The sequence below is a fragment of the Chaetodon auriga genome, chromosome 5 (genome assembly GCF_051107435.1).
Source record: "Chaetodon auriga isolate fChaAug3 chromosome 5, fChaAug3.hap1, whole genome shotgun sequence".
In the NCBI taxonomy this organism is placed as follows: domain Eukaryota; kingdom Metazoa; phylum Chordata; class Actinopteri; order Chaetodontiformes; family Chaetodontidae; genus Chaetodon; species Chaetodon auriga.
In genome coordinates, this window is record NC_135078.1 from 7,305,292 (window position 1) to 7,325,966 (window position 20,675).

The 20,675-nt window shown below is 43.2% G+C and overlaps 1 protein-coding gene across 3 annotated transcripts in view; it reads left to right on the forward strand.

Moving 5' to 3' along the window:
• Positions 1 to 20,303, forward strand: part of LOC143321427 (uncharacterized) — a 23,541-nt gene extending 3,238 nt beyond the window's left edge. For 2 of the 3 annotated variants that reach the window (XM_076731757.1, XM_076731758.1), the window contains exons 2-7: positions 8,540 to 9,516; positions 11,780 to 11,831; positions 13,098 to 13,221; positions 14,459 to 14,601; positions 18,062 to 18,298; positions 18,812 to 20,303. In XM_076731757.1, the coding sequence (XP_076587872.1) occupies positions 8,540 to 9,516; positions 11,780 to 11,831; positions 13,098 to 13,221; positions 14,459 to 14,601; positions 18,062 to 18,298; positions 18,812 to 19,519 (2,241 nt within the window). In that variant the 3' untranslated portion in view covers positions 19,520 to 20,303. The remainder of the gene's footprint in view (positions 1 to 8,539; positions 9,517 to 11,779; positions 11,832 to 13,097; positions 13,222 to 14,458; positions 14,602 to 18,061; positions 18,299 to 18,811) is intronic. The other variant, XM_076731756.1, reaches the window with a different exon arrangement.
• Positions 20,304 to 20,675: the final 372 nt, after the last annotated feature.

Below are 20,675 nucleotides of genomic sequence, written 5' to 3' on the forward strand. Positions count from 1 at the left end.
TAGATAACATGTATGCCGACTGGATCAGAGGACCAGTCTGCTTCGAAAAACGTCCAAACTAATGTATTACAGTTGAGAAAAGTTTGTGAGTTAGTGGCGGACCTTTAAATTTACAATTTTTACAATTGAGTTTTGCGTAGATTCTGTTTGATAACAAAGTAGGACTTAACATTACCTTCTCTTACGCAGCCACTAAAGCTGCGGAAGTTTTGTACTACATTATACGTACATATATCTGTATTACATAAAGAGGTTATCAAAATGGTCTTGTTGTCAGCTTGTGATTTGACACCGTTGTCTGTCCATAACATTTAGCCAATACATCCGCCTCATTAACCTATAAACTACTGTAAATTAACCGAAAGGACCCTTTGAAAGTGTGGTTTGTATTTGGAAAACAAGTTTCGTTGTTTGTATTATAAAAATATCCCATGTGGTTATCTGACAATCCAAAACAGTCAAATCCAGGGGAAAAAACCCTGTGGTGTTCGCCATAGCCAGACTGTTTTAATCACCTTACATCATGCTGACTTACTCTCGTCCACCTTTTCCATTCACGGCAAAATGCTGAAAGGTTTTGGCTACATTTAAAAAAATTTCCAAACTTCGTGTCACATTATATCCTGTGGGGCTTTCAAAGGGATGTTTTGACGGCACAGGCATGTTTTGATGTAACTGCACTTCACAGAGTTGGAGAATGGCATGCGGAGTCCAAACTGCTGAAATGAGAACCACATTGAGAGCATGTAAACCTTATGTTGTATTTTTCATTCTCATTGAGCCGAATTCCCAAGCTTTGCCTCTGACATGCGAGGGGTTGCTGATCAAAAGTTGGTGTGTGATAAAACAGGAACGCGAACAGTCGGGGGTTGCTCCCTGGGCATGTTTCTCGTTCAATCAGGCAGTCATGTTGGACATGTTTTAGCTTCTCCTGTGGTAGATAAAGCTCCTGGTGCTTTGGGGTTGATTGTTTGAGGTTTAGAAGTTGTGTTGATGCCATGACCTGAGGTGTCACTCTGTGGTTTGGATACCTGCACAATCAGACTATCTGCACATGTGACAGAGGATGACAGGACTTGTTGGTGTCAGCCACCTGGAACAATCAAACTTACATTGAATGAGGCAGGGCTGACGACTTACCCCTGGAAAAAGGAACGGTGATGTGTTGCTCATACCATACATATATATCACACCATATTTTATGTACTTTTCCTAAGCATTGTCATTGAGGTGAAGCGTCCACGCTGTAAAGTGCATCACCCACTTAGTCTTCTGGTCCCATATTCCTTTATTTTTGATTTGTGTGTGATGAAAATGTCCTCATGTGGGACAGTGGCTAGTGTTCAAACATAGAAGGATTACCCTTGACACAGATCTCCTCTAGGACACCATGACCACATTGTCGGCCAGCAGCTTCCACCTGTCAAGAGTTGTCCTCTTCTGCTGATGGACAATGGCGGCTCAGCAGCACAGTTCTTAGAACTAGACAACAAAAGCCCTTGGTATATTGAATTGTCAGCGTCTCCAGCTTTAGTTCTTGTGTGCATAGGGTGCTCACTATCTTTGCAATTATCTGCCTGAGGGGGCACGGTAAATGATGTCTTTGTTCTCCACTCCCCATTTGTATTAAGTTGATTTTTGGAACAGCATAAACAAGCTTGGAATTTATTCTATCCCCCTAGACAAAAATGGGAGGCATCCAAGTCTGTCTGTCCACAATTCAACGACGAGGGAGAGTGCATTTGATCTTTGTTTTGTAGCTCAGCTCTGTCTTTCAGAAGGTTTTATTTGTAGTGGAAAGAGGGGACGCTCTCTAATTGAATTGAATTGCAGGACCCCAGTGAACAGTGAATTCACTTATTCCTCCCATGAATTATCTGACAACAGATAGGCTCGGCCTGTCAGCAGATAAACATGTCACTGTGTGTCGGTGAACTGCAGTGGGGCTTTATGGGAGATGGGATGAACAGAACAGGAGCAGAGATAGAGTGATGAGCAGAAAGTTAGATGGAGTGAATGAAAGCCGTCTTGTTACAGACGCAGTGCTGTCGGTTATTCTTTTTCATTACTGTGTGTGGTAGCATCATCAAAACTATAGGATGTTACAGTTTCTTATACTGGAGGTTTTCAGATGGCCTCCTAACCTTAGAAAGGCTGAACCACTCTGAGGTAATGGCAGATAGAAACATTTTAGCTTGTAGAACAAAAGCTGCAGTAGCTGCATTTGATATGAACTGCCTGTTTTGTTTTTTCACTTTAAAGGGTGTTAAAGCACTGCACCAGGGATGTCGTGTTGTTTTTTTGGCTTTGATTTTAATCCTTTTAATATTGGGTATCTGTTTATGCAGAGTCCGGTACAATACTTTTATTTACCAAATTGTTGATTAAATATGTAGCTTTGAAATAATTTTTCATTAGCTGCCTGATCCAAACACTGAAGGCCGTGAGTCTAAACTCTAAAGTTTATGAGCTTAGATCACTGAAGTCTGGAGAATGGGACTCCTGAGATTGACTGAAGTGATTAGAAGAGAAGATGTGTCACTACTTTAGAGTTTTTGGGATTACAAAATCACTCCACTCGCAGTTGTACAGTGGTGTTACAGAGCGATGCTTCTTTTACCTCATAAACAATCTTTGGCTGAGCACAGACACTGGTCTGTATGGAGCACACAGACCTGACAACAGACACGTTTCACTTTGGCCCCAGGTTGAGCCGCTGATGTATCAGCATTACATTCAGAGCTCAGCATCCGAGTTGCTAAAAAATAAATAGCAGGCGTCTTTGAAAAACCCAGTTGAATAAAACTTAACACTGTTCTGAAGGTATTTCCTGAATCCTCAGAGTCTGTTAGAACCATCTGGGTGAAAAATACATTCCATCTGCTGCATAATAAGACAGGTTTTTGCCCCCAAGTAGTGACTCTGTTTTCGTACCCAAACAAAGCAGAGAGAAAGAAATATGTCATTTCCGGCTTCCTGCATAGGAAAGAGTCGCAACTTGAGAAACGGGATAAAAATCTTTCTTGTCATGCAGCGGAGGGAATATTTTTTCATCCAGATGGTTAGCAGAGTCTTTGCGGATTCTCGAAATACCTTCGGAACTGCAGTAAGTTTTGTTAAACAACCTTCGTAGTTTTTTATAGATCGCCTGCTGTTTATTCTTCGGAAAATCGGATGCTTTGCTCTGTGACTCCAATGTAAGGCTAATACATGAGAGGCACATACTGGGGCTAAGTCAACACGTCACAGCAGCTAAGGTGACATTAATGCATATAACATATATTAGAATGGAAATTATATACGTCTCTGAAGAGATAAATCACTACATTTGGAGCAGAGGGCTGGTCAGGGTTTATTATAGCACAAAGCTTTGACGGATTTGACTACAATTGTCACAAAACATACTGTAGTTCCGTGTTGCCGGAGATGATATTCGAAAAATCAGCTTGTCTGGCAGATTTGATGCTGCGGTTGCACTTGGAAACATTGCGCGTCCATTTAGACTCTGATTGATTGCAGCTTAATGGTGTCAGTACAGTGCAGCTCAGCCTAAGCGATTGGGCTCTCTGCTGACGTGCTGCCGAAAGACTAATTATCATGGATGCATTCACTGGATCACATTCCAAAATCTGGAAAAGATTTCTCCAAACTGGTTAAAACCATTGTGGAGATAAGGTTCACCACAGGGCTCCACAGGTTTAACAGCTACCACAGCAGCAGCAGCAGCAGCAGCTCTTTTTAGAAGAAATATGTTAATAGATCTTGCACCGCAAACACGGAAGAGAGAGCCTGCATCTGCCTGTCCTCTCTCTCACCCAGTCACATATCTGTGCGAGGTCGAGGACCACAGTGGTAATAATTTCCAGCATTCCACTCTTCCGTGAATGCCCCATGATGGCTCTCTAAATAAAATGTTGATCAAACATGCATGGGCTCAAAGAGGCCTTTCATAAGTCACTCATGATGCGCACGGTGGTGAAAATGTGCTGAGCCAGCGCTGCAGTGGCCAGTGCGGGCCACCCTAGAAATGCCTGGGCTTAATCAGGCCTCCACACCAGTTGTTTGTAAACTCACCCTGGCTTGAACCAGAGCCACTGACATGAGTCCACCAGGAGAGGCATTGACATCACAGGGGAGATATGTGATAAATCCTGGGCTCGAGTATCAGCGCTTTCCACAGCTGTGCAGAATGACTTCAAGGATCTTCTTTTCTATCTGTGTATTTGGAGGGAGCTGCACAAAAATGGGGCATCGTGCTGACATTGAGATGCAGCTGCCGACACGGTTGTCTAAAACCTTAAAAATCCCATTCTAACTCCTTTAGCTGCGTGCATCTGTTTATGATTGGTATCATACAGGAAACCAGTGTTTTCTCAAAAGAGGAACAGTTCCCAACGTTTTCTGTGTTCTGTTTGCCCTGCGAGCACTGTCAATGTGTGCTGCGTCACTGTATGAAAGGTCTGTACCTTTCCAACTCGAGAAATGTGTTGCACTTTGAGAATAAGTGCTTTTTATTCTAATTCAATTAGTGGAACTCCGAATCTCAACACAGCCTAATAGCTCCAGCTTTGTTTGATTTGTGGTTTTTAGATTAGTCTCATCCCCACCGTTCATTTTACAGCATGAATTCCAAACATGTTCTGTGTAAGTGATCGCGTTTTAAGTCTCTTCTAATATGTAGCTAACTGACAAAGTGAATATGTTGCTGCATTACTTTCTGGACTATATTTCTCTTCATATATTTTCCTCCTCGGGTCTTTATCGCTCACATCTTAAACCCTGTCAAATTAATTTATCCAATTAATGCATATTTAAACCAGAACAGGCAAACTATTGGTCGACAAAGCTGCACTATGTTGATATTGGTCCAGACCTGAGAAATTGAGTGTGATTGTAAAGCATCCTGATTGGACTGCTGCTGCTGCTGCTGCTGCTCAAGCGCTAGCCTGTGAAGCAGTGTCACTTTTCTCCTCCAGTAAACAGGGCTGGTGAGGATTCCTGCCCCCTTTTGAGGGGCCCACCTGCCTGTTTATGAGCCAGTCCGGGGCTGTTTGTGCATGAGAGGCAGAGTGTGTGTGTGTGTGTGTGTGTGTGTGTGTGTGTGTGTGTGTGTGTGTGTGTGTGTGTGTGTGTGTGAACAGTACTTCAGCAGAAGCCAGCTCGTGTTGCAGTTTTCACAGCGGTGTCGTCAGCCTGGGTGGTTTAAAAAAATCCCATGTTACAGCCAACAGTTAGGTCAGACTGCAGACTTCTGTTTTGTCAAGTAAAGGTGAACTGACAAGTAGTGTTCTTTGGCTTGTTCAGCGTTATACTACAAAGAGAGGTGCAAAATGAATTGTTTTTTTTATGTCAAATACAAGCTGGGATAATATTTCTTCAGGTTTTTTTTTTTTTGTCCCAGGACTTTAATTTATTGCTCAGAAGTGTAATCTTTGTGACCACATGCCCAAATCTCACAGAATGCAACCACTGTAGAACAATAACATTCAGGTTAAAACAATTTTTATTAGTTTTAAATAATATTTAAGTGACATTTCTAAATAATCCTCAAATATAATGGTACCATTAAACAAGCTAGCTCCACAGCATCAGTCAGTGGATTTAAAGTAGCCTCTGTGGTAATTAGCCACACTTATGAACCCCATCAGTTATCTTTAAAAAAAAAAAAAAAAAAAAAGCCGGACTGACGTAAAGTGAACGCGGTAGAACAATGCTGTTTGTGAGGGGCCTCTCAGTAATGACAGCAGCTGGTCTGATGTTTCACTGAACAAGTCATTTCAGACAGTTATGTGCTCAGTTGATCTACTTCTGTCCAGGGAAGCCCCTGTCAGTGGCACAACTGGGGCGCAATGACCAGCCGGCTCTTATGTAAACTTTCAGCTTGCCTTGTACTTATTAGCATCACTTCATTAAAATATTATCTGCCCTCCCCGTTTGTGGAGTGGCTGACTGAAACGGCACTGCAGCCCATTGTTCTGCCATGAGAAAAGGCATCCTCGAATAATTAGCGGCCTGCTAGTGGAGCGGCCTGTGATGTAACAGAACTGAGATGTTTGGCATTATAAGAATGTCCCATTTCCATTCGACACTGTGGCACTTTGGGGCCCTTTCATGTGTAGTCTAGCATGCACATCCCTGGGTGCTGGGGACCTCCCGTCCGCCTCGTCCTGGTGGGAGAGATGACACAGTCTCTGTCCATGACACAGTTCACATTTTACATCACACAAGAGACTATTGATTTACAGATGAGTGTTATTTGCAACACCTCTTACCATTTAAACTTTCATTGATTTATTTATTGCCAGGTGCAACAAGTATTTATGGGAGGTTGAGAAAAGACTAGCAATATGGCAAACACAAGTTCTCTCACCACTGATCATTTTTGCCCCAGAAGGGGACACGCTGTCCCTCTCTTCCCCCTGTTATGCCCCCATATTGTCAAGTGGTTCCCCTCATTGCGCAACCTCGCTGCAAACACTGCGAACCCCAAATCGGCTTAGTCTCTGTAACCTCAGCAGGAATGGCATTTGGCCCGTTCAAATGTCATCTGTGTAATTCTTTGCAGCAGCACATTAATTTCTTGTAAGTGTGTAGGCAGTGCAAATGTAGTATGTCATGTGCTAGTGTAATTGCTTCCAAATGGCATTCAGGGACATAATCAGCAAAATGCAGCTGTCATACTGATAATATTTCCATCAGAGTTGTGATAGCTTGAAAGTACATATTCAAAATTAGCAGTTTTAAGAAGTGTTAAGTATCCATGAGTGAGCAAACATTTCACTCACATGTCAGAGACAGTTCAGTATCTTTAGCAACAGTACTACTGTTTGTAAATGTAATGAGGAAACTACAGCATGTACTGCAGTGAGCTGGTTCATTTGGTTCGCATACAAGCATTTTTGGTCAGCTGCATGCTTTCACGTTGCATTTCTTGGAAATGCAAAGGGGCTGACTGGCAAACATACGCCCGTGCCATTGTTCACTGAAACTTCGCCCCATTTGCGACCTCAGCACTCTGCGTGTTGCTCTGTGATTTGGTCACATGCAGAAGTGTTCCGTATGCAAACATTTGGAGGAAGATTAAAGTGCTGTTTTTTAAGCAGCTTGTTGTATTCTCGGAGGTATTCTCGCAATCCAACAGATCGCTGTCTGCCCGGAAGGATTAAATGTTTGCCTGAGACGCAAACAAAATTATAAAGCAATATTCTGGGAAAAAAGTGGGCACCTGCAAGATGCCCAAAAATAGCATTTAAGACGCAATGCATTGCTGGATAACTTGGAAAAAAAATGCATGTTTTTACATTCCCCCTTTTCCCCTATATAGCCTTCCCTGTGCTAGCTGTGGACCTTTTGCTTATTAAACTTTCACTGTATATCATGGTTGAGGGCAGATGATGACACACACATATTTTCTAGAGTTCCATAGATCATGCTGCCCTCCTTTGCCCTCTCTGACCTTCCATGTGTCTGTAATATGCTGTGGGCTGGCTGGGAGACTGTCAGCTGTATCAACTGTGGAGACGGCTTTTGGTTTGATCCTGATGACTGCAGGGCCGAGTGAGTGGTCCTGTCCTCCAGTCATGATTGAAAATTACAAGTAGATTTTGCTATTTAAAATATACTGACTGAGGAATGCCTGTGATAAATGCCTTCAGATGGGGATAGATGGTCCATGGAGAAATCAAAGTGCTGTCTGGCTCCAGAGACGTTAGCTTTCCTTGTGTCCCTGTTGCCCCCCCCCCCCACATCCAAACTGCATTCTCAAAGTGATCTCTTATGCTTTTAGCCCAGTCCAGAGCACAAATGCTGCCTGCGGGTGTTGGTTTGTTACCTGTCTGGCATGGGGGTCTACCAGTCTGGGTCATTCCCACAGTCCAGAACTGAGGCCAACAGGAAAGCTCATAAACACACAGGCCCCCTACAAAGGTCTGGTCCTCAACTCTCTGGCCCAGCCACACATCTGCCTCTGCTTAGGCCTCAGGTCCCCCTTACATCCTCACACACCTGGGAAGAATTACAGCCAGCATGTCTGAAGAAATACCCTCCCCAGGGTTACCCAAGCAGGCAAAACACAGGCTTTGATATAAAGGCAGAACAGCAGGGTTGAATAGTTCAGTTTCAAGCTGGTTTGTGTCTGTGAGTAATCAGACACAAGTCGAGTGTATTATTTGCTGATCGGTACCTTTGTTGTTGGTGCCTTTGACATAGAGAACTTAATCGCTTAGTGGCCATTATCCGAATTCATGACTCATCTCAGAATTTAGGCAGAGTGTAATATAATACTGGTCAACACATTTAAATATAATGCCGAAGAATGACATGAATGCTAGCGTGGGTGGCACCAGTGGAATCAAAAGCTCTAACCTTGGCAATATTTGTTCTGAGCTCTACCTGCAGAGCTCTATGAGGCATGTTAATTGTCACTCTGAGGGGGGTGTTGGTAAGCGCCTGTAATAAACTTTTCAAATGTTTGGCTATAGAGCCGTGAAAGCAGGTTTTAAATCATGACATGACTAACTTAATGTGATTCATATTGCAGGTATACTTTGATTGTGGTGCCAAGGTGGATGTGGTGGATGTCCAAGGCCTCATTCTGTCCCCTGGCTTCCCCTACAACTACTCGTCTGGGACGCACTGCGTTTGGCAGTTCTTTGTGCCTGTTGATTACCAGCTCATACTGGAGATATTTGACTTTGATGTGTTTGAAAGCCATGACTCTGCTGCACAGTACTCTGCTGTCTCTAATTTTGAAGAGGAAGAGGCAGACGATGAGGTGACTTTCACTCCTGGCAGCTTAGCGGCAGGTGAAACTTCATCGGATGCTAAAGATCCTATGCCTCAGAGTATAGGGGATGTCACAAAGACCCAGCAGTCCTCCCAGGATGCTCAGGTCAAGCAAGTAGTCGTCCAGGAACAGTCCACAAAGATGGAGATTGCCAAAGTCTCAAATTCTGCCAAACGATCTGCAGATGCCTCCTCTGGCCTATCTTCACCACCTCCTCCTTCTCTTCTCCTCTTACCTGGGGCTGTGCCCCCAGGAGACAAGGCTATCAACTCTGCCTCCTCGTCTCACCTCCGGGGAGACCTCAGCCCCAGTTCTAACCCAAGCACGGTTGTGGAGGAGACCACCCTTGCCATGCCACACTCCACTGACACTCCAGCTGTGAGCCCCGAAACCCAGCACTCGATGCTTGACGCCTGCCCCCACGATGTCCTCTACATCTCAGACCTCATCACCTTCTCCTCCAGGTTCTGTGGCTCCAACCGGCCTCCCAGTAGTCAGCTGGTTTTCGGCTCCAGCCAGGAGATGGTGGAGGTCATCATGGAGCTCATCACCACCACCCACTGGGGCCGCGGCTTTGCTCTTCTCTTCCACTACCACAATTTGACTGAACCAGGGGGGGACCGCCGTGTCTCCGCTCCCACAGCCAGCAAGTTGGACTCTCTGCTGGCTGCTGTGAGTGGAGCTGCCTTCTTCGCTATGATACTCACAAGTGCCCTCTGCATCGTTTTCAGGTAACAGCAGTAGGGTATTTTAATTAGGAGAGCAAAGACGATACAAATATAATACAAACCAAATAGATTAGAAATAATGCTTGCAACCAAGGTAGCAATGAATTGCAACAACACTGTGTAGTTTCTGCATTAAATAAGTTGTTACCTGTGTCAGTCACACTTAGTGCTGAAATGATTAGTTCACAATCAATCCATTTAATCATTTCAAGATATTATGAAATTAATGTCATTTTTGATGTGCTTTGACTCAGGTTTTGGCTTTGTAAAGATAGAGTTGGCGTTTTTTTTAAATGTTTTAATAAGAGAGAGAGAGAGAGAGAGAGGCTTTTGGTTTGTTGTTTGTCATGCCATCTATTAGATGGGTTGCCATGAAATTCGACACAGGTATTCAGAGACCTCAGAGGAAGGATCCTAATGAGACTGGTTATTCCCTGATCTGTCATGCACTCCAGCAGCTCAAATATTTCCACTCTCCAGTGAAATGTCTCAGCATCTACTTGATGAATTGACACATTTTGTACAGTCATTCGTTCATTTTCTGGTTTTCTCAGATAAAACCTTCTGATTCTTGTTTTTTGCATTGCTTTTGAAACATAAACCCCCAAAGGTCCTCAGTTGATATTCTCCTGAGAAAAATCTTATCTTTGATTTCTCCCGTGCATGAAAATGGGCTGGTCTAACAGTAAATGCGCACACGCTCGCACACACACAGTCACCACTTTGTTATGTTGACTCAGCTGGAAGCCTCAGTCCCTGATGTGGTGACCCTTGGAGATTAGTTGGGTTTGGCTGCAACTGTGCGGTTTCCTTGATGTGGAGCATTCTCACCATAGACAGCAGGGCATTCAAGGTACAGCACCTGGCATCCATTCCAGCACACAAAAACACAGAGGCTGCATGAAAGTGAATGGGCGGAGAAGTAGGGGGAAAAAGGGATAGCAAGTAGAATTAAGACTCAATGTGAGTTTGGTAGCAATGGCATTGTCAGACAATCAAAAGGTGTAATTCAGAAGCTGTTGTCCATCATCAGGGGACAATTAACACAGACTGACGGGTTAAGTTTGGAGGTTTGTAATACTATCTGTTCTGACAAGGTGACTGTTTTACTCGACTGGGTAAGTTAAATTCAACATCCAGGAAGGTTTAGATTTGCGTCAGCCTCAGTATTCAGCTTGCTGTGAGAAACACCCCTGTTTAATATGTGTTAATTTCAAATGCAGCTCAGTGTCTCCAACTCATCTGTTAGGCACAATAACTCCACAGGTTCTCGCTGTTAATGGTAGGGAAATTGGAAACACGTTTTCAATAAAATGTAAGTGTAATTACCAAGAACAACAACATGAGTCATTCAGAAGCCAGGAAATGCATTACCATGAAATGTCAGGCTCATGAGCAGCCTCAGTAGCTGTTTTTTCTTCTTCTTCTTCTCAGTCTGTTGTTCCCTATTAATTTAAATGAGTTCACAGAAATCATTGGAAAGCAACTAGCCTGGCGAGCTAGGCGAGATCTTGCTAGTTTAAAGCAGCAGTGAGATTAACTCCCAAGGTCCCCTCTGGTCAGAAAACAGCCAAAGGTGGATGAGAGTCACAGCAGGGGTTGCCCTCAGTTGACCGGTGCCTGGTAATGAACTCATTCAGCTGTAAGAGTAATTTTTAATAAGAGGGTACTTGCTCAAGTGTTTCTGCATGCTTCAATGGTTCATATGGACTGAAGAACAGGACAGAAAAGCATGGTATAAATGGGTAAGTTTTGGTAGTAATTTTCTCATTTGTGAAAGAATCAAATATTTCATAGCCACCAGCGTGTCTGCGGAAACAAATACTGGACGCGGCTATCGGCAGTGAAAACTTTACAGCATCCCTACGAGAAAAAAAAAAAGCAATACATAGCAGTAACATCTCAGTAACAACCACTATGTGAACTGCTAAAGTTGTGGTATGTGTGAATGCGAGATTGTGGTCCATCTCGCTCCATGATCCAACACCACAATAGAGCGGCTATTGAGGGGGAAATAGCCACGGGTATGTTGGAGCTATTACATATTGAGTGAGGTGGTTGCAATGTCAAAAAGCTCTCATTTCAGGACAGTTGTATGGGATAGTGTCCATTTTTACATTTCTGGTCAATCTGTGAACACCAGAGGGATTTTTTATTCTTGGGAAAACTGCAGAGAGTGGAAAAAGTAAGGGACATTCATAAAAGCTGGTTTTTGGATATGTCTGTAATTATAAACTGAATTGCTGTGGTACTGTATGTTTTCCAGACCCAAACTGTGTCCAAAAAGAGCCAGCTCCTGTGCATCCAGCAACTCGGAGGTACAGACACCACCTTAAACTCTTTCTTCCCATTTCTACACCGTTGTCCTCTCTACATGTCACTCTCTCTCCTCCCCTACCTGTCGTCCTGTCTCTACTGCCTTGTTTGTCAGTCAGACATTCCTCTGAAAACAGAACTTTATCCGAGATCACTGGACTTTTCTTTTATTATTCGTTGGCCCCTCCTCTCCCCACGGAGCCGTACCACCTCAGGCTCACATCAGGTTAAACAGTTTTGAAACGGCTTGCTCAGTCGGATGATGAAGCAGGAGACATTTTAAATTATGTTTTACAGTGATTTTTAAACTTGCTTGCTCTTATTTAGATTCTTCAAAACAATTTCCATGATGCTCTCAGAATGAAACATTTTTGCAGGTCTGTGACACCCTAAAGGCTCTATATCATGAATATTAAAGCCTGTTGGCTCTCATCATTTATTACAATTACAGCTTGCATCACAGCACTTTTCTAACTAATATTTTAATCAGTGTTAAACATTATCAAAAAGTGTCTGTCCTTTAAGATGATGTACTTAAGAGGGAAGCACATCAGTCTTGTGTTGTAAAGTTTTATATATACTTTTGTGGCTCCAGAGAGAGCTGCATGAAAGCTGATATTGTCTGAATTGGCTCAAGTGATGTCATCAGTAAGGGCTGAGCACTGCAGCTTCTCTGAGGTGATGCTTTGTCATACATGATAGTAAACTGGATATCTTTGGGTTTTTGACTGGTGATCAGACAAACAAGACATTTGAAGACATCACCTTGTGCTGTGGGATATTATAACTGCCATTTTTGACTGTTTTCTGACATAGATAATATGATGAATTGAGAAAATTTTCTACAGATTAATCGATTATGACAATAATCTTTATTTCTATTTATTTCAGATATTCAGTATGAGTTATTCACAGTGCCGTTGCTTTTTTATAATACCGTCTGCAAAAGTAAAGATGTGTTTTTTCAAATTGTATAATCAGGAATTTTACAGAATTATACATTTATACAGATAAAATAAGATGTCACATTAGTGTAATTTGACCTGAAAAACCCCAAGACTGTTGGGTGGAAATCTTGTTCTATATGTTCTGTATGCATTCAGTGTATACATGAATTTGTGCTGACTGCTGTTGTGCAGTGGATCGGTGCGTCGGTGCAAGACGCTGCCACAGCTGGCTTTGGGACACCTGTACTCAACATATTTATACTGCTGGTATCATGACGAGACACTGTGGATAAGCTGAATGGCGTTGTGCTTGTGTTGTAGGTGCCAGAGGGAGTCCAGAACACTGGGGCTGAAGTCAGCGAGCTGCAGCTGATGGCTGAGAATCAGACCAACCTGGAGGCGATTGCAGAGCAGGACAACAACAATGACAGCCCGCCACACACAGGTCGAGAGGACACACACCCACACACATGAATACACTCACAGTGAATAGACTGATATAGCGAAAGGCACTGCATTCATGCTGAACACGTTTAATCTGAGTTCTGGTTGGTCTCATTTCCTCTTGCAAACTTCGGTATTGCAGCAAGCCCAAAGCCCACAATTGCACATTACTGTGGATGTCATTCATTTTGATTTATATTTAAACAACGTGTTTAGACTTTTGACTACAATCATTTTAGGAATGATAATAATACCTTCAGGAATATAAATCTGCAATTAATTCATTTCCTGGCAAAGCCATGATCTGATAAAGTTTTAGTGCGGCCATTTAAAAGTCAAGGCCTGGAGTTTGAGGAATGTGCCTCAGTTGCTGTGATGTTTTGTGGGAGATGACTTGTCAGTTAAGCAGTATTTTATGGAAGGATATTCTGCTGATGAGTATCTCTAGGTGGTGCTCTTTCTTTGTATGTTCATTAAGCAATTTGCCACTACTGTTTCTGATAGTGGAAAATAGGAAATGTTTCTTGCTTTCCAGGAGTTTTCCTAGCAAAGATTTCCCAAACGCTGAGTGTTACAAGCTTGCATGAACTGCTTGAATCGCTATTGTGTTCTAACTATGTCGTAAGATATTACTCTAAATTGAAACAAACTGTGCATGAGGAGCCCTCTGGGGATTCTGGGTGGGTCTGTAGAGTTTTCAATGGAAAGAAAATTGCATTCGTTTTGGAGCAACACATAGGCTTTATCCTGGAACAATCCGAAGGCTTCTCTCTCTCTCAGTGGGACTGAAACCAGGCGGAGAGATTTGTGGGTTGTGGCATTTAACCCACAAAGCAGCCTGGGAGTAGTTTGAACAACAGGGGGGTACAGTCCCCTTCAGTCACGGTGTAAGGAGTTTACACCAAAACTCACAGCTTATAGACAGTGAAGGGCTTGAGATTAGCCTACTCTGCATGTTGCTTCATTGAACCAGTTAAATTGCAGTACAACATCATGAGCTCCACTGCTTACAGTCCTTACTTAACGAAGCAGGCAACATTAAATCTGCATGGAGCATTGGCATAAATAAATTTTAGGTTTGAATTTACATAATTGCACTTAATTACCAAAACTCCATAAAAAACTGATTTCTTGAGTCCCAACAAGCACTATTACGGTTCAATAAAATGTTCAAGTGGCCTTGTTATCAATGTTGGCAGTATATTTTGTGCTAACATTTGTTTTCTGTCTTTCTGTAGTCAGTGCTGCAGGTGACTTTTCCCAGAATGCAGAGGTGGACCTTTCCTGCAGCGGTTTGACTGAACTCGACCTCGGTGCAGATGAGGTTTTCATTGTGTCTTCAGCCCCTAGCCCAGGCAGGCTTCCCTTCTCCCCTCATATGGTAAGGCCCATACAGTTATAGATGTTGCCACATCACTTGCTCCAAAGCTGAGCATTCAGGAGTCCTAAAAAGCTACATGCTAGTGGCATGGCTGACATCGCAATCAATCAATCATCGTCAGTCAGTCTGCCGCTTTGGTCTAGACTGACATATCTCAACAACTATTTCATAGATTTTCCATCAAAGTTGGCACAGACATTCTTGTGCCCTGAAGATAAACTGTAACAGTGTGAACACTCTCCACATAGCGCTGTCGTTAGGTGAAAATTTGCTGGCTTTGTTCATGCTCGATGCACGATGGTCCAGAAAGTGACATCCTCGCACCTCTTGATTTGAATGTATAGGCTCCACAGTCGGCCAGTTTTAAATGCTTCAAGAGGACACCTTAAAAATCTACATTCGACTGAACATTTTTCCAGCAGAATCAAATTGTTTACAGGATATTTAGCCTTCATTTCATCACAATACATTTGTGCACTTCATTTGTGACAGGGACTGTAAAATGGTGATTAAGTATGTGATATGAGATTACAGTGAATTATTTATTACTCAGTGTTGAGGAGCTGATTAGCAGAGCGTGCAGCCATGCTTGGTCTATGGCTTTCTTCTAACACTCATGGACTCCTTGCTTCTTCACAGAATGTTTTGTTTGTATGCCCCCTGGCATTTTGGCATATACAGCAACAGTGCATTGAGCATAAATACCTCTGTGCACCCTCGAACCTCACGCGCCGTACTATCGTGTCTCGTGTGAGCATTTTGTAAAAGCCTCCTGAGGACACAATTGAGGACTGCCCACGCCTATTCAATTGTGAAGGTTCTGAAGATTTTGAAAGGCCAATGTGGAAACTAACACTCAACCGACCACCAGTGGTGTAATTTCATCATTTAATGGCCAGGAGTATGCTTTTATCACACAGTGACCACTGGTATAAATCAGTCGGAGACAGACTTTGGCGTTTAAAGGACAGAAAGTTCTATCTGAAAGTAGCGATACAGAGGACAGTGAAATTGTCAACTTAAACTCAAGGCCAAACTCTCAGTGGGTGATCTCCTCTCTTTGGGGAAATGATCCCTGAACCAGTGAATATCAGAGGTGACAGGGCATTCAGTGCTTTGAATTGACCCAGTGTTCCTAATAAGGCTGACACCATTATTGGCGTATGCATGGTACAATCGAAAACTATGAAAACTATGAGGACATAAATGGGAAATGAGGATAATTAAAAAGATGGGTGGCGCGTTGAGGAAGAAGCAACGGTTCGACCAAGCATTTTTTTCCTCTGCTCTCTTTTGTATTTTCTTGGAATAAGAGTTGGCATAAAACAGCTCTGGCAGCTTTTTGAAGGACTGGCAAGCTTTTCTGCAGCCTAGGCTAATGGAGTATTATGTACAGAGCCAGATTCCCAGCTCCAATTGTGTGTGTGTGTTTGTGCGTCTGTGTGTGTGTGTCATGCATGCTTTGGCACACAGTGTGTGGTCTGTCTGTGTGTGTCCTCGATGCAGACGTCCATGTAAATAATGTTTGAGAAATGTTGCCCGGTCTAACAGCGACGAAGGTCACTGAAAAATACGAAATTCATCTTCTCTGTGTCCTTGCCAGGTGAACTTCCAGGTTAGCGTGCTATTTTCATGCCAAACACCCGCAAATATGTACATGTGCATGAAGCCATGAAACTATACTTGATAAAATTTTGTTGCAAAGTTTCGTTTTTGTTGCAATAAAGCAATGAGAAGACTTAAAAACATTTCTTGCTGTTGGCAGAATGATGAGATAAAGGCAGAGAAGTCTGGATCAAAATGCTTTCGTACATTCTTTGCTGGACAAAATTCAACAGCCTTAATTCAGCTGTTTGTATTTTTTTTTCTGGGGCATATGTCAAGCTTCTGCTGGCAATCCTAAAGGCTCTCAGGCCCCTCATTTGGAACCACGCTGTGTGAGCAACTGTGTTGGATGTCTGATTTCTCACCTCTTGTGTCAAATCTAATAGTTGCCATTGTGTTTGTGGGGCTTTAGTGACCAAAAGAACATTTTATTTAAACCCCTAGCTAATTCTTGTCTAGACAAAGCTAGCTGCTGGTGACTCTGTGTAAAGGATTATCAGGACTGGTTCTCTGTCTGATGGTTGCAACCCCTAAAACCTTCCCCCTCCCCTGATCAACAGCAGCTGACCGATCAGGAAGGATAACGTGGCCTTTGCACATCTAACCTTTCGATCACAATTAGCCTCTCTAGGTTGCTCAAGCAAATACTCAAATACAGGTTGCTCAGTACAGTGAAGTGTCCTCTCAAAATCGTCATTTGCTTGGGCCTGTAATGCACAGTTCAGACAGGAAGAGTCGTGCATACACAGCAACACTAATGCACCTGAAATCATTCCAAAGCCCCATGCTGTTCTCTTGACAGCTTTAATATCCTTAATAAATAATGACTGAGATTGGTACATGAGCCACACGTGCTTAGCTGGCTGGCTGTGTGACCGAGCGGGCCAAGCTAATCAGCACAGTTCCGTCTTGTTAATCCATTCATGTAGTACACAACACAATCTGCAGGGAGAAATTCAGGTGTGAGGAGGAAATGCAGCAGGCCCAACCAGCAGACTGGCAGCCAGTCATTCCGAACATCCCAAGCCTAAGTGCTGTGATCTTGCGTGCAGTGATACTGCTATTAGAGTGGAGATTCTGGTTGAGAGCAATTTAATTTAAGTGTTTCATGATAAAGAAGACTTCTCTTACTGTTTTAGATGTATTTATTTGCAAAAAAAATTACCAATGTCTGCCATTTCCCACTACTTTTGTCTCTTGGCGTCAGACTTCAATTATGAAATACACAGCTCTGATACCTTTTACCGTGTTGCCTAAGAGTATTACCCATGTGTTTTCATTTACATTAACATTCACAATGAGATAAAGCAGTGCTATTGTTACTGTCTGAGTCCAGTCTGTCCATCATTGCTCAATACTAAAGATGCGTGCGGGATTCACTAACAAGCTTGCTGCTCAGTGCAGGTCATTGACCATTGTAGCTGCAGTTGAGTGCTTGAGCATAATGCCACCTCTGATATGTGAACTATTTACGTTGTGTATTCGTCTTCATTCGTAGTTTTTTTAAACGATCTTATAGACAATTGTCTTTTAGTCTTTGTTCTTCAAGGGAAAGTTTGTTTGCTACACATGATTTTTCAGCACTTCCTCGGCTGGTATTCAGGAATGAGCACGTTTTCATATCTGGAACCACAGTCTTTGCTCCTGGACCCTGAGCAGCTGGGGATCATATACATCAGAGACAAAATGATCATTTTTCAGGCAGCTCTTAATATAACCTCCCCAGACAGCTGAAGACTCCCAATATGGCTGCCAGTGGACATGCTATGCCATTCAAAAGCCCTCTGTTGGTGCCCTCTGCAGACAGGCCCAGTTTACACATTTTACTTCATACTGTGCATTCTGTGTCTCTTAGCAGCGGGAGAGGTTTCTGCGGCACAGTGACACTGGTCCCAGCCCTGCAGGTGACTGGCCCTCACCAGACTCGACCACCTCACCTGGTGGCGTCCGGTCCACCAAGGACAGCAGCGGTGCCAGGCCGAGAGCGTGGAGCGTACGCACCTTCCAGGACTTCCTCCCTCCACTGCCGCAGCTGCACAAGAAGTGGTGCAGCTGGAACTCCACCAGTCCCTTCACCAAGCTGGTGGACAGCGTCAGTACTAGAACCTTTGATGTTTTCACACCCAGGTGTGAGGTTGATGGGAAGTGTTGGCTGCTCCCAGTCAGTCGGATCAATTTCATTTGTTTGCTTTATAAATGATCTTGTCTGTAGGAACTGTCTTGATAAGGTATTCTTCTTGATTTTTCACCAAAAATCCAAAAACTTCTCACTGAATTCTTGTGGTATTTAACTGTGTAGTGTTGACATGATCAACAAACAGACTATAGACACTTTGATGATTTTGTGAATATGTCTAGATACCACCAGGAGTAACTGCAGACAGTTTTTCTTGTCATTGCATGAAATGCACAGGTGTCATTTGTAACATTAAAAATGACTGCATTCTATTTAGGTGTTACAGGGTCCTGTTACCATCGCTGTGACTCTTGAATGGAATGGAGCCATCTTTAGTGTTATCAATTACACCAAGGCTTTTCCTTCCATATTTAGTCTAAATGTATGAAAAGGTCTGGAGGGTCTACAGACAGTCTCGTATCATTCCAGGCTCCATCCAGTTTGGTAGCTGACTGCAGAGGGGGTGACAGCAGGAAGGTCTTCTCTGACGTTCATCTGGAGGCCAAGGCGGACAGCAGTACCATGTCTGACTCATCCATCAGCAATGCCTCCTACCCCCTTACGCAGGCCGCCCAGAGGCAGCGGCGTCTCAACTCCACCAGCAACCTGCGGCGCTCACGCTTCACAGGGCCTTGCTTTGGCCTGCTTGCTGGAACAGCAGACCCAGCGAAGGCTTGTGGGGTTCCTCATGCCCAGGGTTCTCCCTCAGAACCCGCCCCTGGCTCTTCTTCCTCCACCCAGTGTCAGATTGAGAGTGGCCAGGCCGGAAAGAGGCGTGAGTTCCCAGGCGAGGGTGATCACATCAGCGTGCCGGTGTTTGCCATCTCTGAGGAGGAGGACCGGCAGCCTCTGGTCTCAGCTGAGCACCTGGACCAGACCTCTGCCTCCGCTGTGCTGAATGGATTAGTTAGGGGGACATATGACGTGAAGGGGCCTGTCCTTGGAAGCACCAGCGTCAGCCCCCAGAGCCAGAGGGCCAGGCCAGAGTGGAGGCCGTGGGGGAGCCAGGTGTCAGGAGGTGTTGGTCCACCCCCCTCCAATGCACTCACCACCATGAGCATGTCAAACACAGTCAGTGACAGCCAGCCGTCTCTCAGTCAGTCCACAGTGCTGTGCAGTGTGACCAACCAGATGTGACCAGGCAGGCTTTAAGTTGGAGAAAAGAGCAGGGACTCTGGTGGGCCAGTTATGTATTTCTGCCACTTTGTGGAATATGTAACCTACTTCTTTCATTTCTGAAATCAACTTTTACAAAATGATTACTACATACGTATAATGTAGCCTCCTGCTGGCAAATATATTCTTCTCACTCTAGTTGTTTTCTATTTTTATAAAGTTGTTTGGACAAAGATGTAATAATATGCTGCTTACTATGCCGAGGCACTGACTGCTGTGGTATTATGTGTTTAAAAAAGATGACTGATTGCAAACATGAAGAAAAGCGTATTTTCTGAGTGAGTACTCCATAACCCCCAACTCTTAGGAGCACTTTTAAACCAGATTTAGTAACCAGTTCGATACTATTCAGTGAGTTGTAATACTCCAACCATTGCACTTTGCTTTCAATAGCTCATTCATTGTGGATTTTGCGCTGCTTTGTGCCAGATTTCTGCTTTTTCCTTAATGTGGTTCTTCATGTGGTTATTTCTTAGCAGAGGCTAATAAATGCTTACACAGTTACTTATTAACCAAAAGTGTTCTGCAGAGCATAGATGGTACATTAATGTTAATGTTGCAACAGTGTATGCATACAGTATGTACTCCTAAGGCTCATACTGGATTATAAAAGGGAAATCAAAATTAAAAACATATAGAGTACTAATATACATGTATGTAGTATAAAAGAGACAATTAGTAATCACAATAGTATTTAAAATGAGTTATGAATTAATGTAAAGTTTTAATAAAGATTATGTCATTCTCATGTTGTGTCCTTGAACTGATGCAAGATGTTACACGATCAGTAGACACTTATGGTCTTAAGCAAAGTTGAAAACAACTTACAGTAAATATGAGGGGGGAAAAAAATAGGTCTTCACCCTGTTTACTTGAACACTTGCAATATGTTGTACCACAGATAATTTGCTACCCTGCATGCTTATGTGAAGTTGTGCATCACCAAATTAAAGATTTAGATCAAGTCTTTAAGATCTATACAAATAATCTTCTTTGAATAATATCTCAGGTTTTTCCACAAAAAAAGTTCAATTAATTGATAAAGTTGCATCTCCTCTCTCATTTAAAACTGCAGGACACAAGATGTCTTCTACTTCAATGAAGTCTGCTCTCAGTA